This window comes from Adiantum capillus-veneris, chromosome 11 (genome assembly GCF_014529385.1).
Source record: "Adiantum capillus-veneris isolate H3 chromosome 11, ASM1452938v2, whole genome shotgun sequence".
Classification (NCBI taxonomy): domain Eukaryota; kingdom Viridiplantae; phylum Streptophyta; class Polypodiopsida; order Polypodiales; family Pteridaceae; genus Adiantum; species Adiantum capillus-veneris.
In genome coordinates this window covers 88,827,884-88,854,121 of record NC_140941.1, presented here as the reverse complement: position 1 = coordinate 88,854,121, position 26,238 = coordinate 88,827,884, and the positions used below count along the sequence as shown (strand labels likewise).

The window sequence follows — 26,238 nt, the reverse complement described above, 5'->3', positions numbered from 1 at the left end:
ATTGTATGGCCAATGTGAACGGTAGATTCACCCGGAGACGGCAAGTGGTCGGCACTGGAATTCGTATGGTAAGAGGATGTCTAGGCTCAGAGCAAGATCATATAGGTCCCCCCGTCGCACTTAGCAAGTTGGTGGATACTAGGAAGTGAACTCAATTAAGGCGTAAAGTCAAGGTGGGACTACCAACAAAAAGTATCCGACAGTTGGGTTACATTGCAATTTTGGATGCGGTCCCAATGACTATAGATGGTCAGAAGACCAGTGGGAGCCCAACGGAAGCATCTCCTAAAATTTAGGGAACTGCTATTTTGGGCCATGAAATGTGTTCGCGTCATTACCTCCGGTATGACTAGGGGAACATTTTACAACTCTGCCGCGAAGTCAACTGGGCAACCGGTCAGGATATTTTTAAGCGGCAAGCCCGAAACGGGCAAATGCTTGTAAATGCGCCAAGTGTCAACTTTTCATGCACTTTCCTCTTGCAGAAGAATTGGCGCTGAATTTAGAGAAGGGAGAGGCTTCATTTGCAACCTGTCACAGGTTAAGAGCTATGGAGTGCTTCCTTTCCCTCTCATGTACAGTGTGGTGCTAGCAGTGATGCCCTGCACACTACACACTGCTCTCTCTCTCCCCTATGTGCAGTTATGTGATGCCCCACAAGAGGGCTACTCATTTGACTGATGTACAGTTGTGTGGGTTCATGCTTTTGTGCTGAGGCAAGAGCCTCCTTGAGCAGGAATAGGGGTAGCTAACTGCTGCTCCAAAGCAGGCACTGGTGAGGGTCATAACCTCACCGTACACGTGCAAAATCAGCGCTGTGTATGCGCTGTAAATTCACTGTTTTTCAGCCGTACGGACGCCAGGATCATTGGGAATCGTGCCCCACTGGCAAAGGACAGTTAGGGGACTGTTTGGGGCTGAAAACAGGGCAAAAACCAGTAAATACAGCGTGCTGAATTTACTGTTTTTGGACAGGAATCAGAGGGTATACGACAGTGCAAGCGAGTTCCAGCAGGGGAATTGGTTTCGCGCAAGTTTTGGGGCTGTTATGTTGCCGAAATTTGGCCAAATCAAATGGTATCTAGGTGGATACACGTGAAGGATTCCCAGGACCTTACCTTGTAATTTACCCTCCTAAAGAATAAAGAAATACCGAAAGGGGCGCCAATTTTGGGGCCTACAGGTTGTCGGCGTCTGCTCGGAGCATTCTAGCTTCCGAGCCGTGTGTGTATTCAAGTGTTAACTCCCGTCGCAGGTTCTCTTTGCAAAGTGCTCTGTGTGTGTGTATAAAGTAAAGAATTTCGGGTGAAAGCCAACGCCTACCGCCCTACGGGCCGATTTCAGCTAGCCTCGCCACTCATCAAGCTATCTCTATGTCTGCGCAGCTCGAGCAAGAACAAACCCAGGTATCTCGGATCGTCGTATCCCATGACTCTTGAGAGTGGTCCAAAACCCTCTTTGAACAAGCAATGGAAGCGGCCTCGTATCTCGTAGTAGACAAGGCAGCGGCATTTGTAGTGCAACTCTGTCTCAGGCTCCATGTCACACAAGGGGCATGTCCTAGCCTCTACTGGTACTCCGTTGTATCTCCCAGTCTCAATCCGCAGGCGGTGAGAAGATGTGCGTAATTGGCCAATAGCACATCGTATCCCATGAGACGAGTGGGTGTCTATGTACCTTGGTCTTGTCACAAAACCATCCTCCGTAAGCTGGAGAAGATGGTCTCTGTAGAAAGCCATCTTCCTGCCCAATTCTTGTGCTGGCTATATCCATGTCCTCCTGGTGTCTAGCTGGGTCAAGTCTTGGCGGATGAGCTTGGTGATCTCTGACTGTGTAAGAGTGAGAGATGGTGCGTACATGCCCTACTATTGATCTGTACAATGCCATGATCCCCCAAATCAGCTCTGTGGGTACTCCCATTTCCTGTAATCTGCGCATCAATCTAGCTCTGGGTACTGTGTCAAAAGCTTTGCGGAAGTCCACAAAGCTACAATAGATCCGTCTCCCATGAGATCTGCCCTCCTCGATGATGGCCTTGAGTGTCAAGATATGGTCAAGAGTAGAGAAGCCTCTCCTGAACCCTGCCTGCCCAACTGCACGCATTCCTTCCCTCTCTGCCTATCTACTCAGCTGTTGCTCAAGAATGGATGCATACAACCGTGCCAGTGTGTGTCCAATCATGATAGTGTGATAATTCCTAGGCTCCATGGGGTCTCCTGACTTGAAGATAGGTACAATCGTAGATAGGCTCCAAGTGTTCGGTAGGCCCTCACACATGGCACGGTTAAACATAACTGCTAGAAGCTCTGCTAGTAGGTCTTTGGCATGCATGAAATGCTCAGCAACTAAGCCATCATGATCATATGCTCTCCCAATTCTCTCTTCACCATCTCAGCGGTGAAAAAAGCACATGTGTGTGGACATGGATCGGGGGGGTTGGGAAGGGACGGCTATCGAGGTACTGTGTACAAAGATGATGCGTACTCACCCCAGGTCTCTGTGGAGGTAACAACAGGGGGGGGGGGGGGGGGGGGGGCTCATGAAAGAGCCGCCACACCTCACGCGAGTCCTGACTCAAGAATAGCTGGTATAGATCCTGCTCGAGTCGAGCCAAAAAAGCCCTCTTCTTCCGCCACACCAAGCGTCGGAAGTCAATCTGTGACTGTTTGTGAGTGACGTCCCCCAAAAGCACCTCCCTCTGAAGTCTAGCTCTAGTCTGGCGGCACTCCTCATCGTACCAGCTATTCTGAGGCATGCTCTCTAGCGGCGTCTCTGCTCAGGCTGGTTGTGTGGGTATGCCTCTGCTCCTGCATCATGTAATGTCTGTGTCAGTATAGTAGTTAGCTCCTTCAGATGTCGCCCCCGGTCCTCAATGCATAGGTGTCTATAGATCCTGTCTATGTATATAGAATCCGTCTCCCGTGTGAAGGTGTAGTAAATAGGGGCTGCTACCCGTGGCCTGTGTGCTACACTGAACTGGAAGGAGATGGTCATCGACACAAGAGCATGATCCACTGCCACCCGAACCGGTCTGGGCCCAACTGTGAGATCCTGGATACTAGAGATGAGATTCGACTGTGCCATGACATAGTTCACTGTGCTGGCTCCATGTCTGTGTGGGAAGCATGTAAAACCTCCCGCAACAAGAAATCTCTGTAGGCCATTCAAGATGGCCAATCCGTGTGCCGTGCCCATGTCTATCAGGTGTCGCCCATACTCAGTATATTCCACATCGTGTGATAGTCTGGACAGGCCTGTCTCTACAACATCTAGCTCTCTCAGCATCTCCTCTGAAGTATCATAAAACACTGTCTGGTGATGGGCAGTCCTAGCATTGAAGTTCCCTAGAATGATAATGTCACCATCTCTAGAGAGCTCCCATATGTCATCATCCAAAATAGAAAAAGGGGACTGTTCTCTGGGTGATGCATAGACTGAAGTACTCGGGGGAGAGTAGCAAATAGCAATGTAGAGATATCTGCCCGTCTCTGCTTTCAATCTCATCCACATGTACCTAGCTTGCTCATCCCTACGGGCTATATGTATCAATGGCTGCAGATCCTCTCTAAATAACACTGCCACTCCCCCCAAGCCCCGTCCTCTGTGCTCTGAGCATGTCTCCCACCTGTATCCACTGATGTGAGGCATGGATTGCCCAGGGGCCTGGTGTGTCTCAGAGTAAAAGATGATGTCTCTTCCAGTAAAGCTATCCTCAAAAGTACCCACATCAAGACGCATAGATCCATTACAGTTCCAGGCAGCCACTTTGAGTGTGGTCCCATAAGTCTCGCACCGTCATGTGGAGCGTCGCTCTAGTATTACCACTCTTCCATCTCGGTAAAAGGCAATCTTGCCTTTTCCCCTTGCCGCTCTAATCTCCGGCATTACTTCCTGCATATGAGCGATCTGCGAGAGGGTGAGAGATCATCCTCGAGAAAGATGCCCGTCTCTTTAAGGGTTGGTCTTTTCTTCAAGAAGGACTTCTTCGCTTCCATGGAGGGAAAACGGAGGATGAGTGCTCTTTCTTTTGAGGTTTCCCCACTGCTTCCATTTTTCTTTATGTTGCCCACTCTCCAGGCTCTTGTGTGTGTCGGCTCATGAACCCCCATCAAGGCCATGAGTTCTTTTACCTCTTCGTCCACGTTGCCTTTGTCTTTAAGACCGCAAATTCTCACATGTAAAGCGCGCACCCGTCTTCTTTGCTCCTCTAGTGTCTGATTAATGATAGTGGATGTGGACGTGGGCGTTATCTCCTTGCCTTTTCCTTTCGCGTGGGCGAGGCTAGGCAGGTGGGGCGGCGCGAGGGGCGCGGGCAGCAGAGGGCAGCACGATAGAGTTGAGAGAGAGAGAGTATGACAGAGTTGAGCGCGAGCAGAGGGCGTGGTAGGGGGGGGGCAGCGTGTGGGGCGGGGCAAGGCTGCAGGGGGCAGCACGATAGAGTTGAGAGAGAGAGAGAGCGATAGAGTAGCAAAAAATTGAAAAGGCTTGCAAAAAATTAAAAAGAGAGAGAGCGCGATAGAGTTGCAAAAAATGAAAAAGAGAGAGAGAGAGAGAGAGAGAGAGAGAGAGAGAGAGAGAGAGAGAGAGAGAGAGAGAGAGAGAGAGAGAGAGAGAGAGAGAGAGAGAGAGAGAGCAGGGGCAGCGGGCAGGAGAAATGAAATGAAATGAAATGTTATATTAACGTCTTCAAAAAGGCCAGAGTGACCTATGAGACCAAACTGATACAAAAGTGGTGAATCTGTTACAATGTCTGAAAAGTGTGAAAGTGTGAAAATAAATGCGAAAAACTAAATACAAAGTATTAGATAAACTTCTTAGGAGCATTCTGGGTGTCTGGCTAGAATGCTTCTAATCCTTTGTTGTAGTCTCCTCCGGTGAAGTGTGCTTCTGCATCTCGATCGTGGTCGTCTCGATTTCCTAAGCTCAAACGCCCTGTCAATGAGGGTGCCTTTGGTATGAATGTGGGTACTCCTTTGTGCTCGCTGCTGGCCTCTTGCTTCTCCTTCCATTCCTGCTTCTCTCGATCCGAAGAAATCTGTGATCTGCCTCTGAGGCTGTAGTGCTCTTTGTCTTCTCATTAGATTATCCCTGTGCCGATGTAGTTCCAGTAGGTACAGGCCTAAGCACTTTTGATCTTGGTATTGCATGACTCTATCTAGAGGTCCAAAGCCTTCTTTAAATAGGCAATGGAAACGCCCACGTATCTCATAGTATACGGTGCAATGACATATGTAGTGTAATTCTGTCTTCGGCTCCATTCCGCATAACTTGCAAATTCTGCTCTCGGGTGGGATTCCCCTAAATATTCCAAAGTCAATTTCCACCTAGTGTGAGGATGTACGAATCTGACCAATAGCACATCTCAAACCATGAAACAGGTGGGTATCCATGTAGCTCGGGCGAATCACAAAACCATCTTTAGATAGCTGTAGGAAGTTTTCTTTGTAGTCGGCCATCTTCGTGCCCAATTCTTGTGTAGTGTCTACCCATGTCCTCTTAGTGTCCAACTGTATAAGATCCTGGCGGATGATTTTATTAATCTCCGTTCATGTGATTGCCAGTGATGGAGCCTCAAGAGAGTATTGGAAGGAGGGTAATCTTTCCACAGTGAACCCGTGTCTCTGAAACCACGAGGACAATTGTGCATACCAGCATGATGTATCTCCTTTCATTGCTAATTGTTGAGAGGATTCGAGGGCCAATCTAGTATATCGGCAATTATTTGTATCCCATAAACCATGTATAAAGGACACTGATGTGGTAAGAGCTTCAATTTCTATCGGAGGGGCAGCTAGTTCCGCTCGGGTAATCGCGTGTGGTACGGAGGCCTTGGCTCTAATCATTCGGGAAATCATAGATACCAAAGGTCTCTCCATCAATTATCCTGATCCACAGATGGTCCCCAAATCTGGACCCCATAAAGCATAGCCGAAGCCACCACAGTATCAAAGAGCCAAATTTTTGTTCGTTGTTCCTGAAACTGCACTTGTGAACACACCCTCTCCAACCCTCCCAAGGCCGCAGAGGCTCTGGACAATCTAGCATCCGCTGCTTTCTTAAGAGTAAACTTCGGTCCTGTAAATACCACACCAAGGTATGTGTATGCATCTATGTACTCTACTGTATCCTGGCCGTATGCAAATGTAGGTGCCGATCTCGCAACCCACTGCGGTGTGGTGTTTAACACCATAACTTTGGTTTTACCCAAATTTACCGACAGTCCGCTGTGCACCGCGAATTTATGTAATGCATCTAACTCCCTCTGCATTCCATCTGGTGATTCTGCTATCAATACAATATCATCTGCATACAACAACAAAGGGATCCATGACCCTGCAAGTTGAGCACCTCTGTCACCCTCTCTATCAATGTAATATGATACCTCATCTATATACATACCAAATAAAGTAGGGGACAGTGGGCATCCCTGCTTTACTCCAACGGTGGAATGAACAATGTCGGAATCCCCTTCTGGAGTACGTACATAACCAGTTACTGACCCGTATAAGGCCACGATCCCCCAGATAATCTCTTTGGGGACCCCTAACTCTTTTGGAGAGAGAGAGAGAGAGAGAGAGAGAGAGAGAGAGAGAGAGAGAGAGAGAGAGCGCTGCAGCGAGCAGGAGAGAGAGAGAGCAAGAGAGAAGCAGCCCTGCATGAGTCTCCTTCAGCCCTGCGCGATCCCTCCAGAGGACTCTCTGCAGCCCTGTGCTGCCCCTGTTCTGCTGCGCGACCCCTCTGATCTGCTCTGCGCCTACTGCTGCGAGCACTCCTGCTCCTGCGCCAGACAGTCCTTGGGACCAGCGAGCAGAGCCATTTGCTCAGCAGAGAGAGAGAGAGACGAAACATATATTTGGGAAACCCATTTCGCTTTTTATGTGCCCTGAAATGAAACATGAAACGTTTCAACACCTTGAAACCACAAAACGGCCGAAATCACAGTGTATAGCAAAAGTAGAAAAGAATTGAGCACACAAATTTATCATAAGTTCTTCAATTTGCAGGCTCCTACCAGCATGGCTTTGCAGTTACTACCGAGGATAGATTTCCAACCTACGACATTGTAAGAATGGTCTCTCAGAACAAAGCAATAATCAGCGATGGCAATTTGTCTATCAAACTGCAAACTGATTGCTTCACTTTTGTTTGTAGTGGCTTGTGACTAGAGATAACATAGACTATCCTAACTCCCAGCACGAGCTCGTGAACCTGTACAATGCGGCTCAGCAGAACCTTTCAAACTGGAATCCGGTTCAACCAAAAGTATAACTGATTCCTATCAATAATCATGCCAAGTAGATTCGTTCTCATGAAGTTCCCTCATTTCTATATATAAGTAACTCATTTCAGGCATGTAATCTGTAGGTTTGGGAGTTCTGTTGGCTTGGAAATGTGTATTTGGCTATGAATCAATCTCTCAACTTGCCCTACCCTTTAGCACCAAACTCCTTTTACAACTTGACAGAGGCATGGTCGACATCTTTACTTGGTAAGGTCTGATTCTCAAAATTAGTAAAGGAAGATTTTGCAAAATGAACATGATTTATACGAGATTGTATGCTACAGCCATTTTACTATCAAGCATTTCTGCAGGATCTTTTTCACTGCAAGATTTGAATTGCTACAATATTTCCACGGGACAACATGCAAGCTGCTTAGCCCAGGAAAAGCTTCCTTATTGGGGTCTAAAAGCTTCCAAAACCGTTGTATGTATGACTTAAATTTGCTTGTGTTTGCTTGCATGAATCTCATAAAAAGGTGCAACTTATTAGCTACATATTGGATATTGATTTTTACCCTCAGCTGTTCGCCGAGAACTTGGGAGCTGGAATAAAACCCAACTTAGATATGATCACAGAAACAAGAAAGTTTGCAGACAGCTTCAATAAACAATATTTCAACGGATCCAAAGCTGTATATACATATGGGTATCCGTTCCTCTTCTTCGAACAGTACTTTCATAGCTCTCATGACTTGTATATGGTGGTCGGGCTTGCTTTAGGTATTGATTCTTAACTCCCAACTTTTCATTCAAAGCATATACATTGCATTTATTTTTGGTGTTTTTAAGAGTTTAAGCTTTGAAATTGAATGAAAATTCCTAGCAAGTTCTGTTTGCTCGGATGTCTGGAATGTGGTTTTGACGGGTTTTTCCTTTGTTTTTTTCTTTGTTTTTTCCTTGTAGTTGGAGTCTTCTTGGCAGTGCTTATATTCCAATTCAGCATAACTACGTCTCTCATCATTGCCACGGTGTTGCTTATGGTCGACATTGAGGTCTATGGATTTCTTTACATAATTGGTGCCAAACTAAATGGTTAGTATCACAGCTTTGAGCTTACAATTTATCGTATTTGCAATTGAATCTTTGACCTCCAAAAATAAATAACGTTCTCATGAAGTCCTGTTTGATGTGCTATGGTGGCATGATTACAGCTCTCTCACTTGTCAACCTTGGGATTGTGGTACGTAAATGAGCTTGAAGAGTTATTTCCCATACAATTTTTATAGAAAGACTACATCATTTTACCCTAAAATTGAATGATCACACCCTGTAGTGGGGTTTAGGACTTAACCAAAAGTCATTGAATATGCTTTCTAGGTTGCAATGCTAGTGCTATGGGCTAGGTGTGGTGCAAATCTCACTATCAAATGTAGATGCCCATGGATCGCTATCCATGTAGTCCTTTAATCAGAATCTAGTCACGCCCCTGAGCCACTATAACATTTTCAAATATGCATTTAACTTTTTTCTGTAAAAAAATTTATTGGTGTATCTCATTAGAGAATTGCATTACACAGGTCGGTATGGCATCTGAGTTCACCTACTTAGCCAGGTCCTTTTTGGTGGTCGACGGTACGCGGAACTACAGAGTCGGAAAAGCATTGGAGTGGACCTTGGAGCCTTTGCTTCATGGATTCGGCACGCAAGTGGCTGCCACTCTACCCCTTATTTTCCTCAAGTGAGAAAAGATCTCTCTCTCTCTCTCTCTCTCTCTCTCTCACACACACACACACACACAGGCTCAATACCAATTCCCTGCATTGACAGAAAAGCATTACAGTGCTCGCTTCACCCGATCGCTTAAGCACAGGCACAAGCACTACACAAACATACATCTCGATTCTGAAAAAGCTCGCAGCACCCAAAATGCCTGCTCCCCCACCGTTGGACTGGCAAAATATAGAAATTGAAGAAGAGAAAGACTAACCTTCAAGAGGCTTTCTGGGGTTTGCACGCAGGTACCATGCGTTCAGGGTGTATTACTTTGCCATGTTCACGATAATGGGGGTGCTGGGGTTTTTGAATGGGTTCGTGCTGCTGCCGGTGTTTCTCTCATGGTTTGGTCCACCGCCTCTGCCGCACGCTATGGCCCCTGTTGCTGCTGCTGCAGAGCGTGAGCTCGCCATGGCTCCCGAAAGCGGGAAAGAAGTTATTGAGAAGTCACTTCATATCGAACCTTCAACTCCTTCGCCTTCGCTTAGATAATTGAAGGACTGAAGGATGAAGGATGCTTGCAAAGTCTAGTAGTGCCTTATTTGAGAAAAAGGACCATTGGCTCACCAAGTAAAAAAGATCAAGCTCCTCATAAAGACACTTGCAAGCTAGCAACAAGAAATGGTAGTGTGAAAACACTACCATTCCAAGCCGAAGCAAATTGGAGTTCTATAACCTCTAAGGGCAAAAACATCAAGTTGGTAAGCAAAATGAAGTTGTAAACTCTGGGTGTGGTATCGTATATGTAACTATGTAAAACCGAACCTTTTGAATTAAAAGAAAGTGCGGGTGTACTACTACCAGATCTTGTGTGTATTCCCTATCCAAACCTGACGACTTTTAGGTATTCCCTATCCCATTCCTATAACTGTGTTTTGATGTGTACAACCATGTGAAGTTGTTTTGGAATTTGAGGTTAGGAGGCCTACAAAAAGACTTGAATGGGAGTAGGATTTTTGAGAGCTTATAGCACAAAGAATTATCAAATTGTAGATAATGGATAATGTGGTTGAATGTGAGTATTTGATTCCATGGATTGCTAGCATAGTTCTTAATGAAATAGTTAATACTTAATTGAGAATTCTTCAACAATTTGGAAAATTACCTACATTTTCAAAAAAAAAAATCCTATAAGTTAACAAGTCAATACAACCAATACAAACTTCCCCTCTTATCAGTTTCAAGCAAAAACATTGTTCAAGAGGCCTTAAATGGTGCATTTAACTTAATATGCTTTCTTGCAATGTAGAAAATTGGTAAGAGGCGAGTTTTGTACTTCATCATTTGTCTAGTTGCACAAAGGCATACCATTATATGTTCTAATAGTATCTAATTGATCAATTGATTGTGATTGTGTGTGTGTGTGTGTGTGTGTGTGTGTGTGTGAGAGAGAGAGAGAGAGAGAGAGAGAGAAGCATTCAATACTGTCATGCGATTCCATCACAAGGAGTAATAGGGCTCTTGGAAATCTTCAAATACGCCAAAGTCCTTATGAAGAAGTATGGTATCCATTAACCTAGATGCCTAATAGTGACCATGTAATACCAATGGAATAATAGGGTACTTTTATTTTGAAAGAGCAATACCCAAAGAGATAAGTATAAGTTGAATTGAGCTAAGCAAGCCATAAGATGAGTGGCATGTTTTCAAGTAACAATCACTTGACTAGAGCAAGGAAAATGAGCGCGATCCACCAAACCACAACCACAAAGATTCTAGAATTTTTTTGGCATGGTTTCTAGTTTGAAAGACCATCGATAAAAAATTGCCTATAGTGAAACATTTTTCATGCAATAAGATTCCGATTGTTTTTAAGGGAGAATCCATGTTTTGAATTGGCTACCATTGTAGAGGACCAAGGATGCTTGAAACTCAAGGCCATCGAAAGCATCTCAATTAGATTACCGATGTTCTATTAACATTGGGATGTTAGCTTGAAGAGGGAAGTAAAGCCAAGCTATATGTTTGACTTTCCATCATTGACAACATGGGAGTTGTCAATCATGTAACATACACACTAGTACAGGTAGTTGGATGTCATAAGAGTATCCACACAAATGTTGGAAATACGGCAACAAAAATGTACGCAATGAAGAAGAAGAAGCTTAAGGGTACAAAACACAAGAAGTTGTGTTACTAAATGTGCTAATATAAAGATAAGGTTGGACATAGAATCACGGGTAGGTTGCTCGCCACAAGACCACACACCGTCTTGATGAGAGAAAACACTAAATTTTTTGAAAGAAAACTACATGTACTAATAAGTTTTTTTTTTAAAAGAGTGGAAAAGGAAACTGCATGTACTAAGTAAGCTAAAAAAGGACTGCATATGCACACACAATGATGTTGAGCTACACTCTCTTGATTGTGTCAACCCAAAGAAAGTGTCATCGCTACTTTTGCCATTGCAGCACCAGCCACAGCAACACCTAAAGAGTCTACCTCCTTAGGTGGAGCTATAAGATCGATCATAGGCGTGGTTGCATCGTGCTCTCGAAAAATTGGCGCTCTCTAAAAATCGTTGCCATCTGCTGAGCGAAAGATGGAAGCACATGTCTTGGATGGTACTAAAGTCGTCGGATGACACGACCATTGCAGTGTGCGCCAACAAATCCCTCACAAGGAACTCTCTTTGTCGGCTGCATCCTCTGGGAATAGTAGTCAAAATGTTGAGACTGAGCACCTCCCATAAACTTTGTAGAAGGACATGGCTGCCCATAATCCATAGGATTTTGTGCATGTCTCACTAGACCAATCCATCCATACCCCATAGCAGTCGGAGTCTAGTAATCTTTGGTGTTGTGTTGTTGAGTCCCCACGTTTCCTTGTAATATCATCTTTCAAAATCCCTAAACTTGAGCTTTTAGGTCATCAATGATTTGAGATTCACCCTCGAGGCTTGGCATTACGCAAAGAATGTAGCATCTATGTCCACTATTGCACTCTCGATGATACACAGGCATCCCTCCATGGCCGCATATGTGCCTGAGTGGAATTGATCAGTAGCAGCCAACCGTTGCTCCTAGCTCAATGGTAGCAATAGCATTCTTTGACTCTTATAGGATCTCTTTAGACAACCGGAATAGCAAAGTAGAGTTTGCCACAATTGAAGATCCACCAGTAGTGCCTATAGGTGTAGGGCTCTCAAGGGGCACTGCAGGTTAGTTATTAACATACTCAGTGAGTGATCCTGAGATAGGAGAGTTGACGAGGTAGCTATAGGTGGTGTGTGGGAAATAATAACTAGGGTAGGAGTGAAGATGAGAGGAAGTATGTATAGGTGCATATGAGGGAGAGGCCACCGTTATAACATGAAGAAGTGGATCGGGAATGGCAGAGTTGGCCACCGGCACAATTGAACTAGGGGTGGAAGTAGAAGGAGAGCGTCATGGACTATACGTCTGGATTTCTAAGAATGGCAAACGAAGTAGTGACTATGTTGTGTCTTTCATCACTTTGGCCATGTTCTTCTTCTTCTTTTGTGGTTGATCTGCAAAACTACCAAGAGATTTTCATTTTGTTTTTGAAGTTAACCATCACGTACCCTCATCCACCTTGATAGGGCTGACAAGGATGTTGATGACCCAGTCCGACATGGGGGCAACAAAACATTGGAAGCTCGATCAAGTGGACTAAACCTGGGCTCTAAATCTCTTTGCCCGCGACTATAGTGATGTATATAGGATTTGATGAAAACCACAAGTATAGTGTTTATTAGGCAGTAGATTCAATCACAGTGTGGAGAAGTTGTGGGGACATCACATCTTCCTTTTCGCTTTTTGGCATCCTTAACTAGAAAGTAATATTTGAAGACCGCGAAAAGCGCTTTGTTCCTTGCATAGTCGGGGTAATCAGCATGAAACAATTCTTGACATGCTTGGATTGTAGTGTCTTTAGAGAGTTGAGAATATGTACGTCTAGCCGGCTTCAAAGATGGGAAGCTTGTCATCCCTAGCACATGACCAATTTTTGTCGCAGTAAGAGTGTGACCTCATACCTTTGGAAAACATTTAAACTCTCATGAACCATATCGATTGGGACATCAACTGGTAAATCTATATCTGCCAACGTCATTAACCCCAATTTTTGCAGCTGATCATAGAAGAGCACATCACAAAGAGATGGATTAGAGGGCTGCAAGTGAAATTTTAAGGATAATTTTTCTTGGCTTTTGGTTTTTTGCTGAGCTCATGGCATAATAAATGATCATTGTTCTTCTTTTTACCTTTGTGATCGTCTTCTTGGATGCTAGAGCGGCTTGATTTTGAGCTCAAATCCAAATTCAAATCCTGTGTAGATGTCTTGTAAATTTTGTCACTAGAGACACTTGAGGTCATGTAACATTTAATGGCCTAGTAACTTGTGTTAGTGGAAAATAGCATAAACATAGTGAGCATTTCATTAGAATCGATTCCTAATGAGCATAGCAAGAGTGCTTAGATGGAGAGAGCAACAAAAAGCATAACACCTAGTTAGATAGGCATGAACAATACTTCAAAAGAGAGAGAAATTAAGCTATTGACAAAACAGTTGAGGACCGGATTTACATGGAGCAGGTCCCCCCTCCAAACGGCTTTGTATTATAGGTTTCCCCCATCAAGGGAGACATTTTACAATACAATACTTTGTGTTCCTTCAATAACTTGTTGGTGCAATGAAGATGGAAGCTTCAAGCACCATGCGCACACTTATAAAACACAACATCAATTCCCTCACGGTCTCATACCCAAGACCTCACACACCTTCGAAGATGGTGAGAGCTGGCGGGGTATGAGAGTAGATTGAGAGGAAGAAGGAGTATTCTTACGAGAAAGAAGTATATCTCCTCACATAATCACTCATAAAAGCTTCACATAGATTAGCAATTAGCATGGTAGAGGAGATGCGCATGCATTGGAGCTTGGCTCTTGGTTGGATTTGCATCACAAAGCCAAGAGTTGTTGGTGTAGGCCTCCCTTCTCACAAGCTTGGAGTAGATAATGAGCTTTCCATTAAAGCTTGAGAAGGAGAGAGAGTCTTCTTTGCTTCACACATGAGATTGTGTGAGTGTGTCTGTGTGTGTGTGATAATGCCTCGCCAAAATCAGCCCCCTCTCTCTCTTGGTCGACCCCTCTTGCATTTTACTCATGTTGGCACCCCATTGGACCCTGCAAAGCTTAGACAATGATAATTAAGAAGCATAAGTGATAGCCTTGTGACATGTGTCCCCTTTTCCCCTTTTGTGAGAGCTTTAGGTAATTAAATAATGCAATTAAACTCTCATTGGACCCCTTAGTCTTGTGGCCAATAGGAATTAGGAAAGCCATTGGGCTGTTGAATGCTCATTAGACCCCTTGGGAGACTGTCCAATAGTCTTCTAGAGAGCTTAATTTCTATTGGTTCTTTTATCAAGTGTTTTAAAAATGAATTAAACTAAATGTACTCTAGTCTAATTCTCATTGGTCCACCTCTATGGCCATCCAAGGAATTGAAGGCATCTTGGGGGCTTGGCGTAGGGAGCTGACATGTGTCCCCTATTCCCTTTGTGTAAAGGGAGACTGCTAGTGTGTGTGTGTGTGTGTTTATCTCATCCCCTACAAGAAAGGCCTTCCCCCTCCAAGATAGGGATGTGGAAAGACTTTTGTGTCTTCCCACAAGCATTAAATTTTCCCTAGGTTTTGACCATTGGACCTAACTTTTGAATTTTGGAACCTTAGCATTTTGGAAGTTCTAATGGGCTGAACCTTAGGATCTTTGAAGCCCATTGTTTGCACATTGCTCTTTTGTAGATGCCCCCCCCTTTGGATTCCTATTTTCCCTCCTTTGGATCCCTATCGTGGCTGGTCTGCCAGCTTAACCAATATTCTAGCTTTTTCTCCCCTCGTACTTTTCCATATTAGATGATTAGTGTAACATGAGAAAATCATTTAGGAGAATTAGATATTAGTTATTATGACATTAACTCTCTCTTGAAATCATAGTCGTCCTCGACTATGGGGTAGAGAAGATAACACCTATTCATTAGTCCTTTTTCTAGCGGGTAGAGGATCCCTATCTTACCCTACGACATCATTCTAGAATGGATGACTAATCCATTTGGCGCTTGAGAGCTTAAGCTGCCGCAAGCATGTCTGTGCATTAGTCCTATCAATCTTCCATAGTAGAGTGACAAGCTCTACTTGGTGTTTGGAAGACGTCATCTCCGCAAACTTGATTCTAAGCATGCATGCTATTTAACATTTGTGCACAATAAAGAAAAAGAGAGTCTTATAAAACAAAAACTTTGTTCATTTTTAAACATTTGTACATTTGCTTACGAATTGACAAGGTTTAGGTTATCCTTTAGTTGTATGCCTTGCATCCATCTAGCATCTTCAAAAGGATAGTCCTTAAACTTAATAAGATACCGTCGGATAATCTTACCGCCTCTCAATACCTTGTCTTGATGTCAAAGAATGGACTCGGGCTGTAGCACCTCTTCTTGGTCCTCGATCTCCGGTGGGTCTTCAATAGTTGGTCCTTGAGGAAGCTCTCATTTGTAAGGCTTTAGTAGGCTCACATGAAAAGCATTGTGTATGAGCCAATGACAGGGCAACTTGAGTTGAGAGGCCATCTCATTGATTGGTCTAAGAATCTGGAAGGGACTATAGTACCTTTTTGCTAACTTAGCATAGTACTTTTGGTGTGCCGTAGGATTCTTGCTTGTCGTGTGCCTTAATCGAGCTTTGGGAAATTTAAGCAAGACCCAATCATTTCCTTTAAAGGCTTGGGCTCTTCTTTGCTTATCAGCAACAGCCTTTTGCCTTTGTTGTGAGATAGAGATAGCATCCTTAATCTTTTGGAAAGATTCTTGTAGGTCTCGGCTATACTTATCTGCAGCGAAGATCTTCCTGTGTACCTTAAGTAGCAGGGGAATTTTAGATTTTTCCTCAATTACCTCGAAAGGTGCTTTTCTCGTGGAGGTATGTACAATATTATTGTAGGCATACTCCACTAAGGGTAAGTACTTCTCCCATTGGGACCTTTGATCTACTTCCGTTACATAGGCTTTTAGTAGATCAAGAATTGTTAGGTTAGCTATTTCACTTTGGCCATCCGTTTGCAGGTGATAGGCCGAAGAGAAGTTTAGCCTTGTCCCTAGATTCTCAAAGAGACCTTTCCAAAAATTACTCGTCATTCTAGGATCTCTATCAGACACTATGGACATTGGCAAGCCATGGTATTTGAAAATTTATGATATGAAGAGGGTTTCCATTTTGATGGGCTTTGATAGACTTTTTGACAGGTATAAAATGAGCTTGTTTGCTGAACCTATCTATATTCCTGTATTCCTATGGATAGACTTGGGAAATCCAAAGATAAAATCCATGGATATGCTCTCCCATGGTGAATTATGAATTGGCAAAGGTTGAAGCAATCCAGGTTGCTTCCCTTTATCAAACTTCGTCTTTTGGCATACCACACATTTATAAACATACTCTTGTATGTTTTCTTTCATGGCAGGGCGGCAGAAATATGTTTCATCTCTTTTAGGGTAGACTGAATCCCTCTATGCCCTGCATAAGGAGGAGCATGAGATTCATACATTAATTTCTCACGTAGTGAGTTAGTACCGCATAGTCTACTGCCATAGAGAAGATAATCATCTTGTAAAGTAAACGATTCCTCTTTCTTCCCTAATGAAAGGGTAGAAATCAAATCTCTAAAATCGGGATCAATAGCGTACTCATCTATCATAGAAGATAAATCATTGTGAGTTGTTATGGAAACCGCACTTACTCTCGATTGTCTTGAGAGTTCATCGGCTACTTGATTATGCTTGCGAGCAATGTGAGCAATATGAAAATGAAATTACGAAAGGAAATTTTCCCACCTCATTTGTTTGTCGGAGAGCTTGGTCTATGTCATGAAGTACTCAAGGCTTTGGTGATCCTTTCGTAGAATGAAAGGAGTCCTCAGTAAATAGTGCTTCCACGAGTCTAAGACATGTAGAACTGCGAGGAGTTCCTTTTCATATATGCCTAGAGCTTGCTCAACAAGGTCGAGCCTTCAAATTTCATAGGCTATGGCATGCCCTTCTTGGAGCAAAACAGCTCCAACGCAATCACCACAAGCGTCACATTGGACCTCAAATGGCTTTGAGAGATCCAACAGTGTAAGCATAGGTTGAGAGATAAGCTTTTCAAAAGCATTGTTTTCCTTGGCAGACCATGTATACCTAACTTTTTTCTTTGTTAGGTCATGTAATGGTCCCACAATTTGTGAGAACTTTTCTATGAAGCATCTATATTATGCACACATACCTATAAAGCTTCTTAGTTCATGTAGATTCCTTAGATTAGGCCATCCTTTTATTACCTCTAGCTTTGATGGATCCATTTGGATGCCATCTTGAGAGATAATGTGACCTAAATATTGAATCTCTTGTAAGAAAAACTCACTTTTTCTTTCGATTAATATAAAGTTTATTCTCTCGTAAGACTTGAAATATTACCTGGAGGTGTTGCTTGTGTCTGTCTAGTGAATTAGAGTAGATGATTATCTCATCAAAGAACACTCCAGTAAAGGTTCGATGAGGCCTGAATAGCTTCTCCATCAAGCGGTTAAATGTGGCTGGTGCATTGGTTAAGCCAAAAATTATGACAATGTTTTCATAAAGACCAAACGTGGTGCGGAATGCGGTCCCAAATTGTAATTCCTGTTATTATTGCGGCAAATTCAGCTTTTGTACATAAAACCCAAAGCCAAGGTATAAAAGGCAACTTTATAAATTTTTGATTGTTGTTATGAATGGAATGAGCAAATAAGGTTTTCTTATGTACGTCATGTGCTTCTACTTTCTATTGTGAGCTCATCTCTTGGCACTGCACCGCATGGTTGTCGCATCAAAATTTTGAGGGCATCACTATGTTCTGGTCTCATTGAGCTCTACGCGTGGATATCTACATTGCAAGTGCGTCGCAAGATCCGAGCATCAACTTCCTCAACCTTCCAGGTGATTTATCTCACCACCCCAGAGGTTCCCAACACTTTTTCCCAATGCTTAGATTGTAAGTTTGACGATCGTGTGAAGGGATTAGAGGAAAGAATGTAGGTTTTTCTGTAGATATAATGAACATTGATCACCAAAGTGCAGTGTATTGTGTTTAGACGAGAGATTGACAACCTCTTGGCGTGCCTCCATGACCTAGTCAAATTACTTACTTTCCAAAATTGACATTTTAGTCTTGGTTTTGTCTCTGTTTGAGATGTGATAGGTGTTGACCGTTGGGTCCTGAGACATTGGTGCCATTGCCAAGGAACGAGTACCTAAAATAATTTGAACACACACGCGTCCAACAAAGTTTCCTTAGTTAGGTTAGTAGATATGATAGATTAGAAGAAGAGGAGATCAGGGTTTCCTTGGTCTTGTTTTGTTGTGATGAGTTTCTCACTGCAAGAGTGTTAGACAATTAAGATAAGTGTTTTTGATAGAATAAGAGCTTGCTGCAAGGCTTCATTGGTTGTTAGAGCGGTGAAGTTTTCACTAGGCGAGAAAAATGTAAGAAAACGGAAAAATTTCAGAGTTCATGTAGGGAGTTGCTTGTTGAGTATTCTGAGGTGGTTTCTAAGTAATTTCTTTCATCTTAGGAGTAGAGTAAGTAGACAAGTTCCCACAAGTACTCTCATCATTTCGGATCTGTGTGTTACTAAAGAGACCTTTATTGTTTATGGATTCTAAAGTGGTGAAAGTCCAAAAGAAGATAGTGCATCTTTGCAAAATTGTGACTTAGGGTATGGATTGCACGTACTAGTGTGTGTGAATGCACAACGACAATCAAATTTTACAAAAAGTTGGTCATTAATCTTTGTGAGAGAAAATCATAATTTTTTCTTGCTTGGCTAAGCTAAAGGCAATTTGGTACTTGTGATTTGACATGTGTGTTTGACTTGCTTGACAAACCACATGTATGAAGATTAGTTGCAAGTTGATTTGTATAGTGAGAGAAAGAGCTAGTGGGCTTGGTGTCAAGAGGACTAATTGCTCACTGACTCCAACCTACAAGGCTAAAACAAGCTACAGGCTGGTAGTTGTGATTAAAAGAGTGGTATAAAAGCCATAGATCTGGGAAAAGGTAAAAAAGAGCATTTTTGGGTGAACCTTAGAAAAAGTCACGATTTTCTCTCCTTTTTCAAATCTAGAGGTTAGAAGTTTACAAGAAGTTCTAGATCCTTGTTACTTGTTATAAATAGAGCCTATCAGAGGTTGCTATATGACCGTTACAGGGTCATTTATGCCACACCATATTGAGCGGGTAATGCCATATGTGACTGCGAGAGAAGTACCGAGATATACACCCAGAATGGTAGCACCTCCTTATCAGGAAGCTTTTTCAGGAGCTCCGGGAGTGATGAGATATATTGCTAAGCCAAGGCCCATGCGGCCGTCTCAAGTTGTGAAATGCATGGCATCAAAGTACAATGGATCAGGGGATCCCCATGCACATTCAACATCATTCAAGCAGGTATTGAGAACTGACTACGCCACAAATTTTCACATCCAATTTGAAGGTTTTGGATTAACCTTAGAAGGCACAACCCTTACTTGGTTACAGCCCTTGAAAAAGGAATACAATGGAAACATAGAAGCGTTGCCACATGATTTCATTGAGGATATTCCCACGAGAGGAATCAAGCACAATACGGTGTCACAAATTCATTCTTTTAAGCAGAAATATAGTGAAAAAGTACGAGAGTTTACCTTGCAATTCAAGCAATACATTGAGAGGTTCCCACCACGTGAGAAACCGTGGTAGTGTCATTCATTGAGGGGCTTGGGAACGAGCACCTCAAGAAGGATTTTCACTTGAAAAAATGCATGACTTTAGACGAGGTCACAAAAGAAGCTATCAACCTAGTCAACAACTGCCAAATTTATGGAGAAGTATCACAGGATACGGATGCTATCTTGACAGATTCTCATCCACAACTAGAGGATCAAATACGACAAAAATGATTCCACTACAATAGACATCAATGTATATTGAGTAGCTTGCAGCAGAAGAGCTTGTGCGAAGAATGGGGCAAAAATTGGGAATTTAGAACCAAAGAGTACCCCCGGGGGATTCACTCTATATACAAAATGGGACGCCACCAGCGAGCGGACAACTTTAATAAAAACCCTATATATGACTCATACTAAGGGAACATGACCCCCCTTTCTATGCTTATACAACAATCAATGAAGAAAACTATCATACCCCTATCTAAGATATAAAATATAGGTCTCACATGATCTAAGTGAGTATAACTAGTCAAAGACTCTGTAGCATATGATTGGCAATGTACTAAGGAGCCATTTCTATTGATGACTAGATGTACCCTCAATGTATCTTAGTTTGACTTTCCAACTTATGTGCCCAATAGCCTGCACTCTGGTCCCATTTTAACCCATCCAAAGCTAGTATATATCAATCCTTGACCTGATTCAAATCAGCCCTTATCTATGACTGGCTTGATGCAAAATTTGATGTGTGATGTGATAAATAACTTCCCTTAAATTCATCCAAGTTCTAGTGTACATTGGTGACCAATCATTACAAGTAATGAACCCGGGTACGGTTCCCCCCCTTCCCCCCCATAAATATAATACCCCTCTCCCTTATTTTTAAGCTTGCGAGATAAATTATTGGGGGCCCGTCCCTAACTTATACGCTTATGTAACTTGTAAAAATACCCCCCCTCCCCTGCACTTACATGGTGCAGTAAGTTTTCCATGGTGAATCCCCCGAGAGAGTACCACCATTGAGGTGATGCTTGACATGTGGAGGAGACCATCTGATGCAAGAGGGCTCCATGTTGCCACAACCATATCCTAAACAAAAGTGGTGTGCCATCAAGAACAAGTGGACAAACCATACCACTAAGGAATGTTACTACAACCAAGGACATGTTAGGGAAAGGTCTTATCAGCCTAATCCTCAGTACCAACCGAACGTCCCAATAAATCTTTAATATCAACAAAATAGACCAGCATTGCCACCTCCAAGGTATGCAACTGGCCCATCAAACCCATAACTAGGAGTAGAGAGGCGAGACCAGTGTTAGGCCATCAAATGCCATTGTCGGGTGAAGATCAGGCAGCAATGAGATATGTGTGTCCAGAACAACACTAGGAAGAGAACACTCTAGTGCCAACATAGAAGTATTAGAGGGAAGTTACAGATCATAAAATGCATGTGATCCTTACTCATCAAGGATCATGGATTCATATAAGCAGGAGAGCGAAGGTGAAGAGGGGAACATCACATTGCCCACCACAGAGTATCAAGGAATAGAAACCATTGCTATTCTGGACATCGGTCCGGGTGTTGCCATTTCCATCAAATTTATTTTGGAGAAATGGAGAAAATATTTCCTTAGATAGACACGGATGAAATTACAGTTGGTTGATGTAACATTTAATGGTCTAGTAACTTGTGTTGTAGCGGAAAATAGCATGAACATAGTAAGCATTTCATTAGAATAGATTCCTAATGAGAATAACAAGAGTGCTTGGGTGGAGAGAGCAACAAAAAGAATAACACCTAGTTAGATAGCATGAACAATACTTCAAAAGAGAGAGAAATTAAGCAATTGACAACAATTTAGGACTGGATTTGCATGGAGCCGGTCCCCCCTCCAAAAGGCTTTCTATTATGGTTTCTCCCATCAAGAGAGACATTTTACAATCCAATTCTTTGTGTTCCTTCAATACTAGCTAGTGCAATGAAGATGAAACTTCATGCACTAAGCAAAACACTTATCAAACACAACATCAATTCCCTCACTTTCTTAGACCCAAGACCTCACACGCCTTTTAAAATGGTGAGAGCTAGCGGGGTATGAGAGTAGATTGAGAGGAAGAAGGAGTATTCTTATGAGAAAGATATACATCTCCTCACATAATCACTCATATTAGCCTAGCTTAGCTTAGTAATTAGCATGGTAGAGGAGATGAGCATGCATTGAAGCTTGGCTCTTGGTTGGATTTTCATCACAAAGCCAAGAGTTGTTGGTGTAGGCCTCCCTTCTCACAAGCTTGGAGTAGGTGGTAAGCTTTCCATTAAAGCTTGAGAAGGAGAGAGAGTCTTCTTTGCTTCACACATGAGATTGTGTGAGTGTGTGTGTGTTAATGCCTTGCAAAAATCAGCCCCATTTCTCTTTGGTCGACCCCCCTTACTAATTGCTCATGCTACAGCCCTATCGGACCCTCCCAGGCATAGCCAATGGAAATTAAGCAGCATAAGTGATAGCCTTCTAACATGTGTCCCCCTTTCCCCTTTTGTGAGAGCTTTAGGTAATTAATAAATGCAACTAAACTCTCATTGGACCCCTTTGCCTCCTGGCCAATAGGAATCAGGCAAGCCATTGGGCTACTGAATGCTCATTGGTCCCCTTGGGAGACTGTCCAATAGTCTTCTAGAGAGCTTAATTCCTATTGGTTCTTTTATTAAGTGTTTTAAAATTAATTAAACTAGATTTACTCTAGCCTAATTCTCATTGGTCCACCTCCAAGGCCATCCAATAGGATTTGAGTACACCTTGTGGGCATGTGGGCTAGGGAGCTGACATGTGTCCCTCTTTCCCCTTGTGTACAAATGAAGCTTGTGAGTGTGTCCCTACTTGCAAGGCTTGCCCCCTCCTATGTAGGGATTATGAAGACATTTTGTGACACACACAAAGCATCCAACTCCCCTAATGTTTGACCTTTGGACACAACCTTTGAATTTTGGAACCTTAGCATTTTGGAAGTCTTAATGGGTTGAACCTGAGGGTCTTTTAAGCCCATTGTTGCACATTGCTCTTTTGCAGATGGCCCCCCCTTTGGATCCCTATTTTCCCTCCTTTGGATCCCTACTATGGCCGGTCTGCTAGCTTAACCAATATTCTAGATTTTTCTCCCTTGTCACTTCCCCATATTAAATGATCAGTTTATCATGAGAAAATCGTTTAGATAGACTTAGGCATTCCAAAGATAAAATCCATGGATATGCTCTCCCATGGTGAATTAGGGATTGGCAAAGGTTGAAGCAATCCAGGTTGCTTCCCTCTCTCAAACTTCGTCTTTTGGCATACCACACATTTAGAAACATACTCTTGTATGTTTGCTTTCATGGTAGGCCAATAGAAATATGTTTCAATCCCCTTTAGAGTAGACTAAATCCCTCTATGCCCTGCATAAGGAGGAGCATGAGATTCATACATTACTTTCTCACGTAGTGAGCTAGTAACACATAGTCTATTGCCGTAGAGAAGATAACCATCTTGTAAGTAAATGGTTCCTCTTTCTTCCCTAGTGCAAGGGTCAGCTGAAATCACATCTCTAAAATCGGGATCAATAGCATACTCATCTATCATAGAAGATAGATCATTGTGAGTTGCTATGGAAACCGCATTCACTCTCGGCCGTCTTGAGAGTGCATCGGCTACTTGATTATGCTTGCCAGCAATGTGAGCAATATGAAAATGAAATTGCGAAAGAAAGTTTGCCCACCTCATTTTTTTGTCGGAGAGCTTGGTCTGCGTCATGAAGTACTTAAGACTTTGGTGATCCGTTCACAGAATGAAAGGAGTCCCCAAAAAATAGTGCTTCCATGAGTCTAAGGCATGTAGAACTGCAAGGAGTTCCTTTTCATATATGCCTAGAGCTTGCTCAACAGGGTCGAGCCTTCGACTTTCATTGCCTATGGTGTGCCCTTCTTGAAGCAAAACAACTCCAAGGCAATCACCACAAGCATCACATTGGACCTCAAATGGTTTTGAGAGATCCGGTAGTGTAAGCACAGGCTGAGAGATAAGATTTTCTTTAAGATTTTTGAAAGCATTGTTCTCCTTGGCAGACCATGTGTACCTAACGTTTTTCTTTGTTAGGTCATGTAATGGTCCTTCTATTAGTGAGAAATTTTCTATGAAGCGTCTATAATATGCCCACATACCTATAAAGATTCTTAACTCATGAAGATTCCTTGGTTTAGGCCATCCTTTTATTATCTCTAACTTTGATGGATCCATTTGGATGCCATCTTGAGAGATAATGTGACCTAAATACTGAATCTCTTGTAAGAAATATTCACTTTTCTTTCAATTAACATAAAGTTTATTCTCTCTTAGAACTTGAAATAGTACCTGGAGGCGTTGCTTGTGTTTGTCTAATGAATTAGAGTAGATTATGATATCATCAAAGAACACTCGAGTAAAGGTTCGGTGAGGCCTGAATAGCTTCTCCATCAAACAGTTGAATGTGGCTGGTGCATTGGTTAAGCCAAAAGGCATGACAATGTATTCGTAAAGACCAAACATAGTGCAAAATGCGGTCTTTACAATGTCTTGATCAACTATCCTTATTTGATGATAGCCACTTTTTAGGTCAATCCTACTGAAGTAGGTGGACCCTTGTAGCTTATCAAATAGGTCTTCTACCCGTGGAACGGGAAACTGATTTTTGGTAGTGATCCTATTTAGTGCTCTATAGTCGACACACATACGATACGTGTCGTCTTTGTTTTGCACTAGTAGCACAGGAGAACAAAATGGAGATGAGCTAGGACTAACCATGCCCTTCTCAACTAACTCATGCACTTGCCACATAATCTCCTGTTGTTGAGCTTGAGAAACTCTATAAGGAGGTTTGTTAGGCGGTGAACTTCCTGGAAGAAGTTCAATTGCATGGTCATCATTACCTCGTATAGGAGGTAGCTCACAAGGGATGTCGTCAATAAAGACATCTTGGAACCCCTTGAGAAAATTGGATAGCTATATTTCCGTTTGATTGTGTATATTTTGTTTTGCTAAAACATTAGGTTCATTTTGAGAATCTTTAACAAAAATCATGTACACAAAAATAGAGCTCTTTATTGACTTCTTGAAAGCTTGTGTATGTACAATGGGTATAGTGTTACCCATTTCCTTAGCATCTATATACATATATTTTTCCCCGAACTTAAAGGAGATTCTCCTTTCAAGGAATTTAACATTGGCAGCCATGCGATCAAACCATGGTGCCTCTAGGATTACATCCTCATGCTTGAGAGGAGAGATAAAGAAGTCCTCTTTGTCCACATAGATTTGGACATGGAGCCTCAATTTCCCAATTAAGGGAGTGACTGAAACTTCTTGCCCCTTGAAAGCACCATCTAGGACATCTCCCATCTCGTAGGCTTGTATGCCTAGCTTGGTGGCCAACTCTATAGATAGGAAATTGTGATTAGAAATAGGGTCAAAGAGAATAAAAGCATCATGTTTTCTTACCTTTCCCCAAGCATGGCATAGAGGAGATTCTTTGCGGTGAATTTCGTCCTCTTGGATTTCGACCAAGGTAGCTCTAGGAGGTTCATGGTGGGTGTTCTTTTGGGGACAAGCGCGGTATGCATGCCCTTGCTCGCCGCACTTGAAACAATGGTGATCCTTGCGATAACGCTCAAGCTCTTCAGGAGAGAGTTTATTTTTGCCTTTATAGACTCCCTTCTCGTTAGCTTTGTTGGAGTTGCCCTTAAGAGACTTTTGGACATTCTCCTTCCCCTTAGACTCATTGGAACCCTTGTTTTCCGTGGGCTTAGAATTTCTTTTAGCTCCCGTTTGGAAATTGATTCGAGAGGCCACCATAGTATGGTGTATAACCGCCGATATGGTGCGTGGCCTTTGGGAGTTGACATACTCCGCCATTTCTTCAGTTAAGCCCGCACAAAATTGTTGCCTTTGCTCTCCAAAATCCAACTTCTTAAAGACACTGGCTTTGAGTTGTAAATCGCAAAACTTGTCTACATATTTGTGAATGGATTTGTAGGGAGAGAGCTTCAAGCTTCTCCATTCGATGAGTACTTTGTCTTTGGCATCGGTGGCCAAAAATTGCTTCATAATGGAAGCTCTTAAAGCTTTCCATGTTCGTGGAGCTTCACCGTTGTCTCGTAGGCTAGACCACCATTGTCTGGCAGACTTTTGAAAGTGCATAGCTACATGGTGTAGCTTAGAGGACTCCGTGAAGCCCTCATCTCCAAACGCCACATCAAATTGTTGGATAAAGGCCAAGACTTTGTCCGTAGCACCAAGAGTGCCATCATAGGTAAGGAAAGAGATGCTCTTCCCTTGCTCTTTGAATTTCTTGAGCTTGGACAACCTCTTCCACGTGGCATAGGATTTCCTATGGCCTCTTCTTTTTGATGGTTCAAAGGTTGCACCATCACTTTCTTGAGAAGATGAAGAATTTGAGGAAGATGGAGAAGAGGGTGACCTCTTTCTCACCTTTT

General features: G+C 42.8%; 1 protein-coding gene across 5 annotated transcripts in view; it reads left to right on the top strand.

Moving 5' to 3' along the window:
• LOC147447612 (uncharacterized) overlaps positions 1-9,798 on the top strand; it is a 39,557-nt gene extending 29,759 nt beyond the window's left edge. For all 5 annotated transcript variants that reach the window (XM_086523331.1, XM_086523330.1, XM_086523332.1 and 2 more), the window contains 9 exons: positions 7,005-7,063; positions 7,153-7,263; positions 7,366-7,489; positions 7,594-7,706; positions 7,804-8,002; positions 8,186-8,314; positions 8,434-8,462; positions 8,800-8,960; positions 9,241-9,798. In XM_086523331.1, the coding sequence (XP_086379457.1) occupies positions 7,005-7,063; positions 7,153-7,263; positions 7,366-7,489; positions 7,594-7,706; positions 7,804-8,002; positions 8,186-8,314; positions 8,434-8,462; positions 8,800-8,960; positions 9,241-9,487 (1,172 nt within the window). In that variant the 3' untranslated portion in view covers positions 9,488-9,798. The remainder of the gene's footprint in view (positions 1-7,004; positions 7,064-7,152; positions 7,264-7,365; positions 7,490-7,593; positions 7,707-7,803; positions 8,003-8,185; positions 8,315-8,433; positions 8,463-8,799; positions 8,961-9,240) is intronic.
• The last annotated feature ends 16,440 nt before the right edge of the window (positions 9,799-26,238 follow it).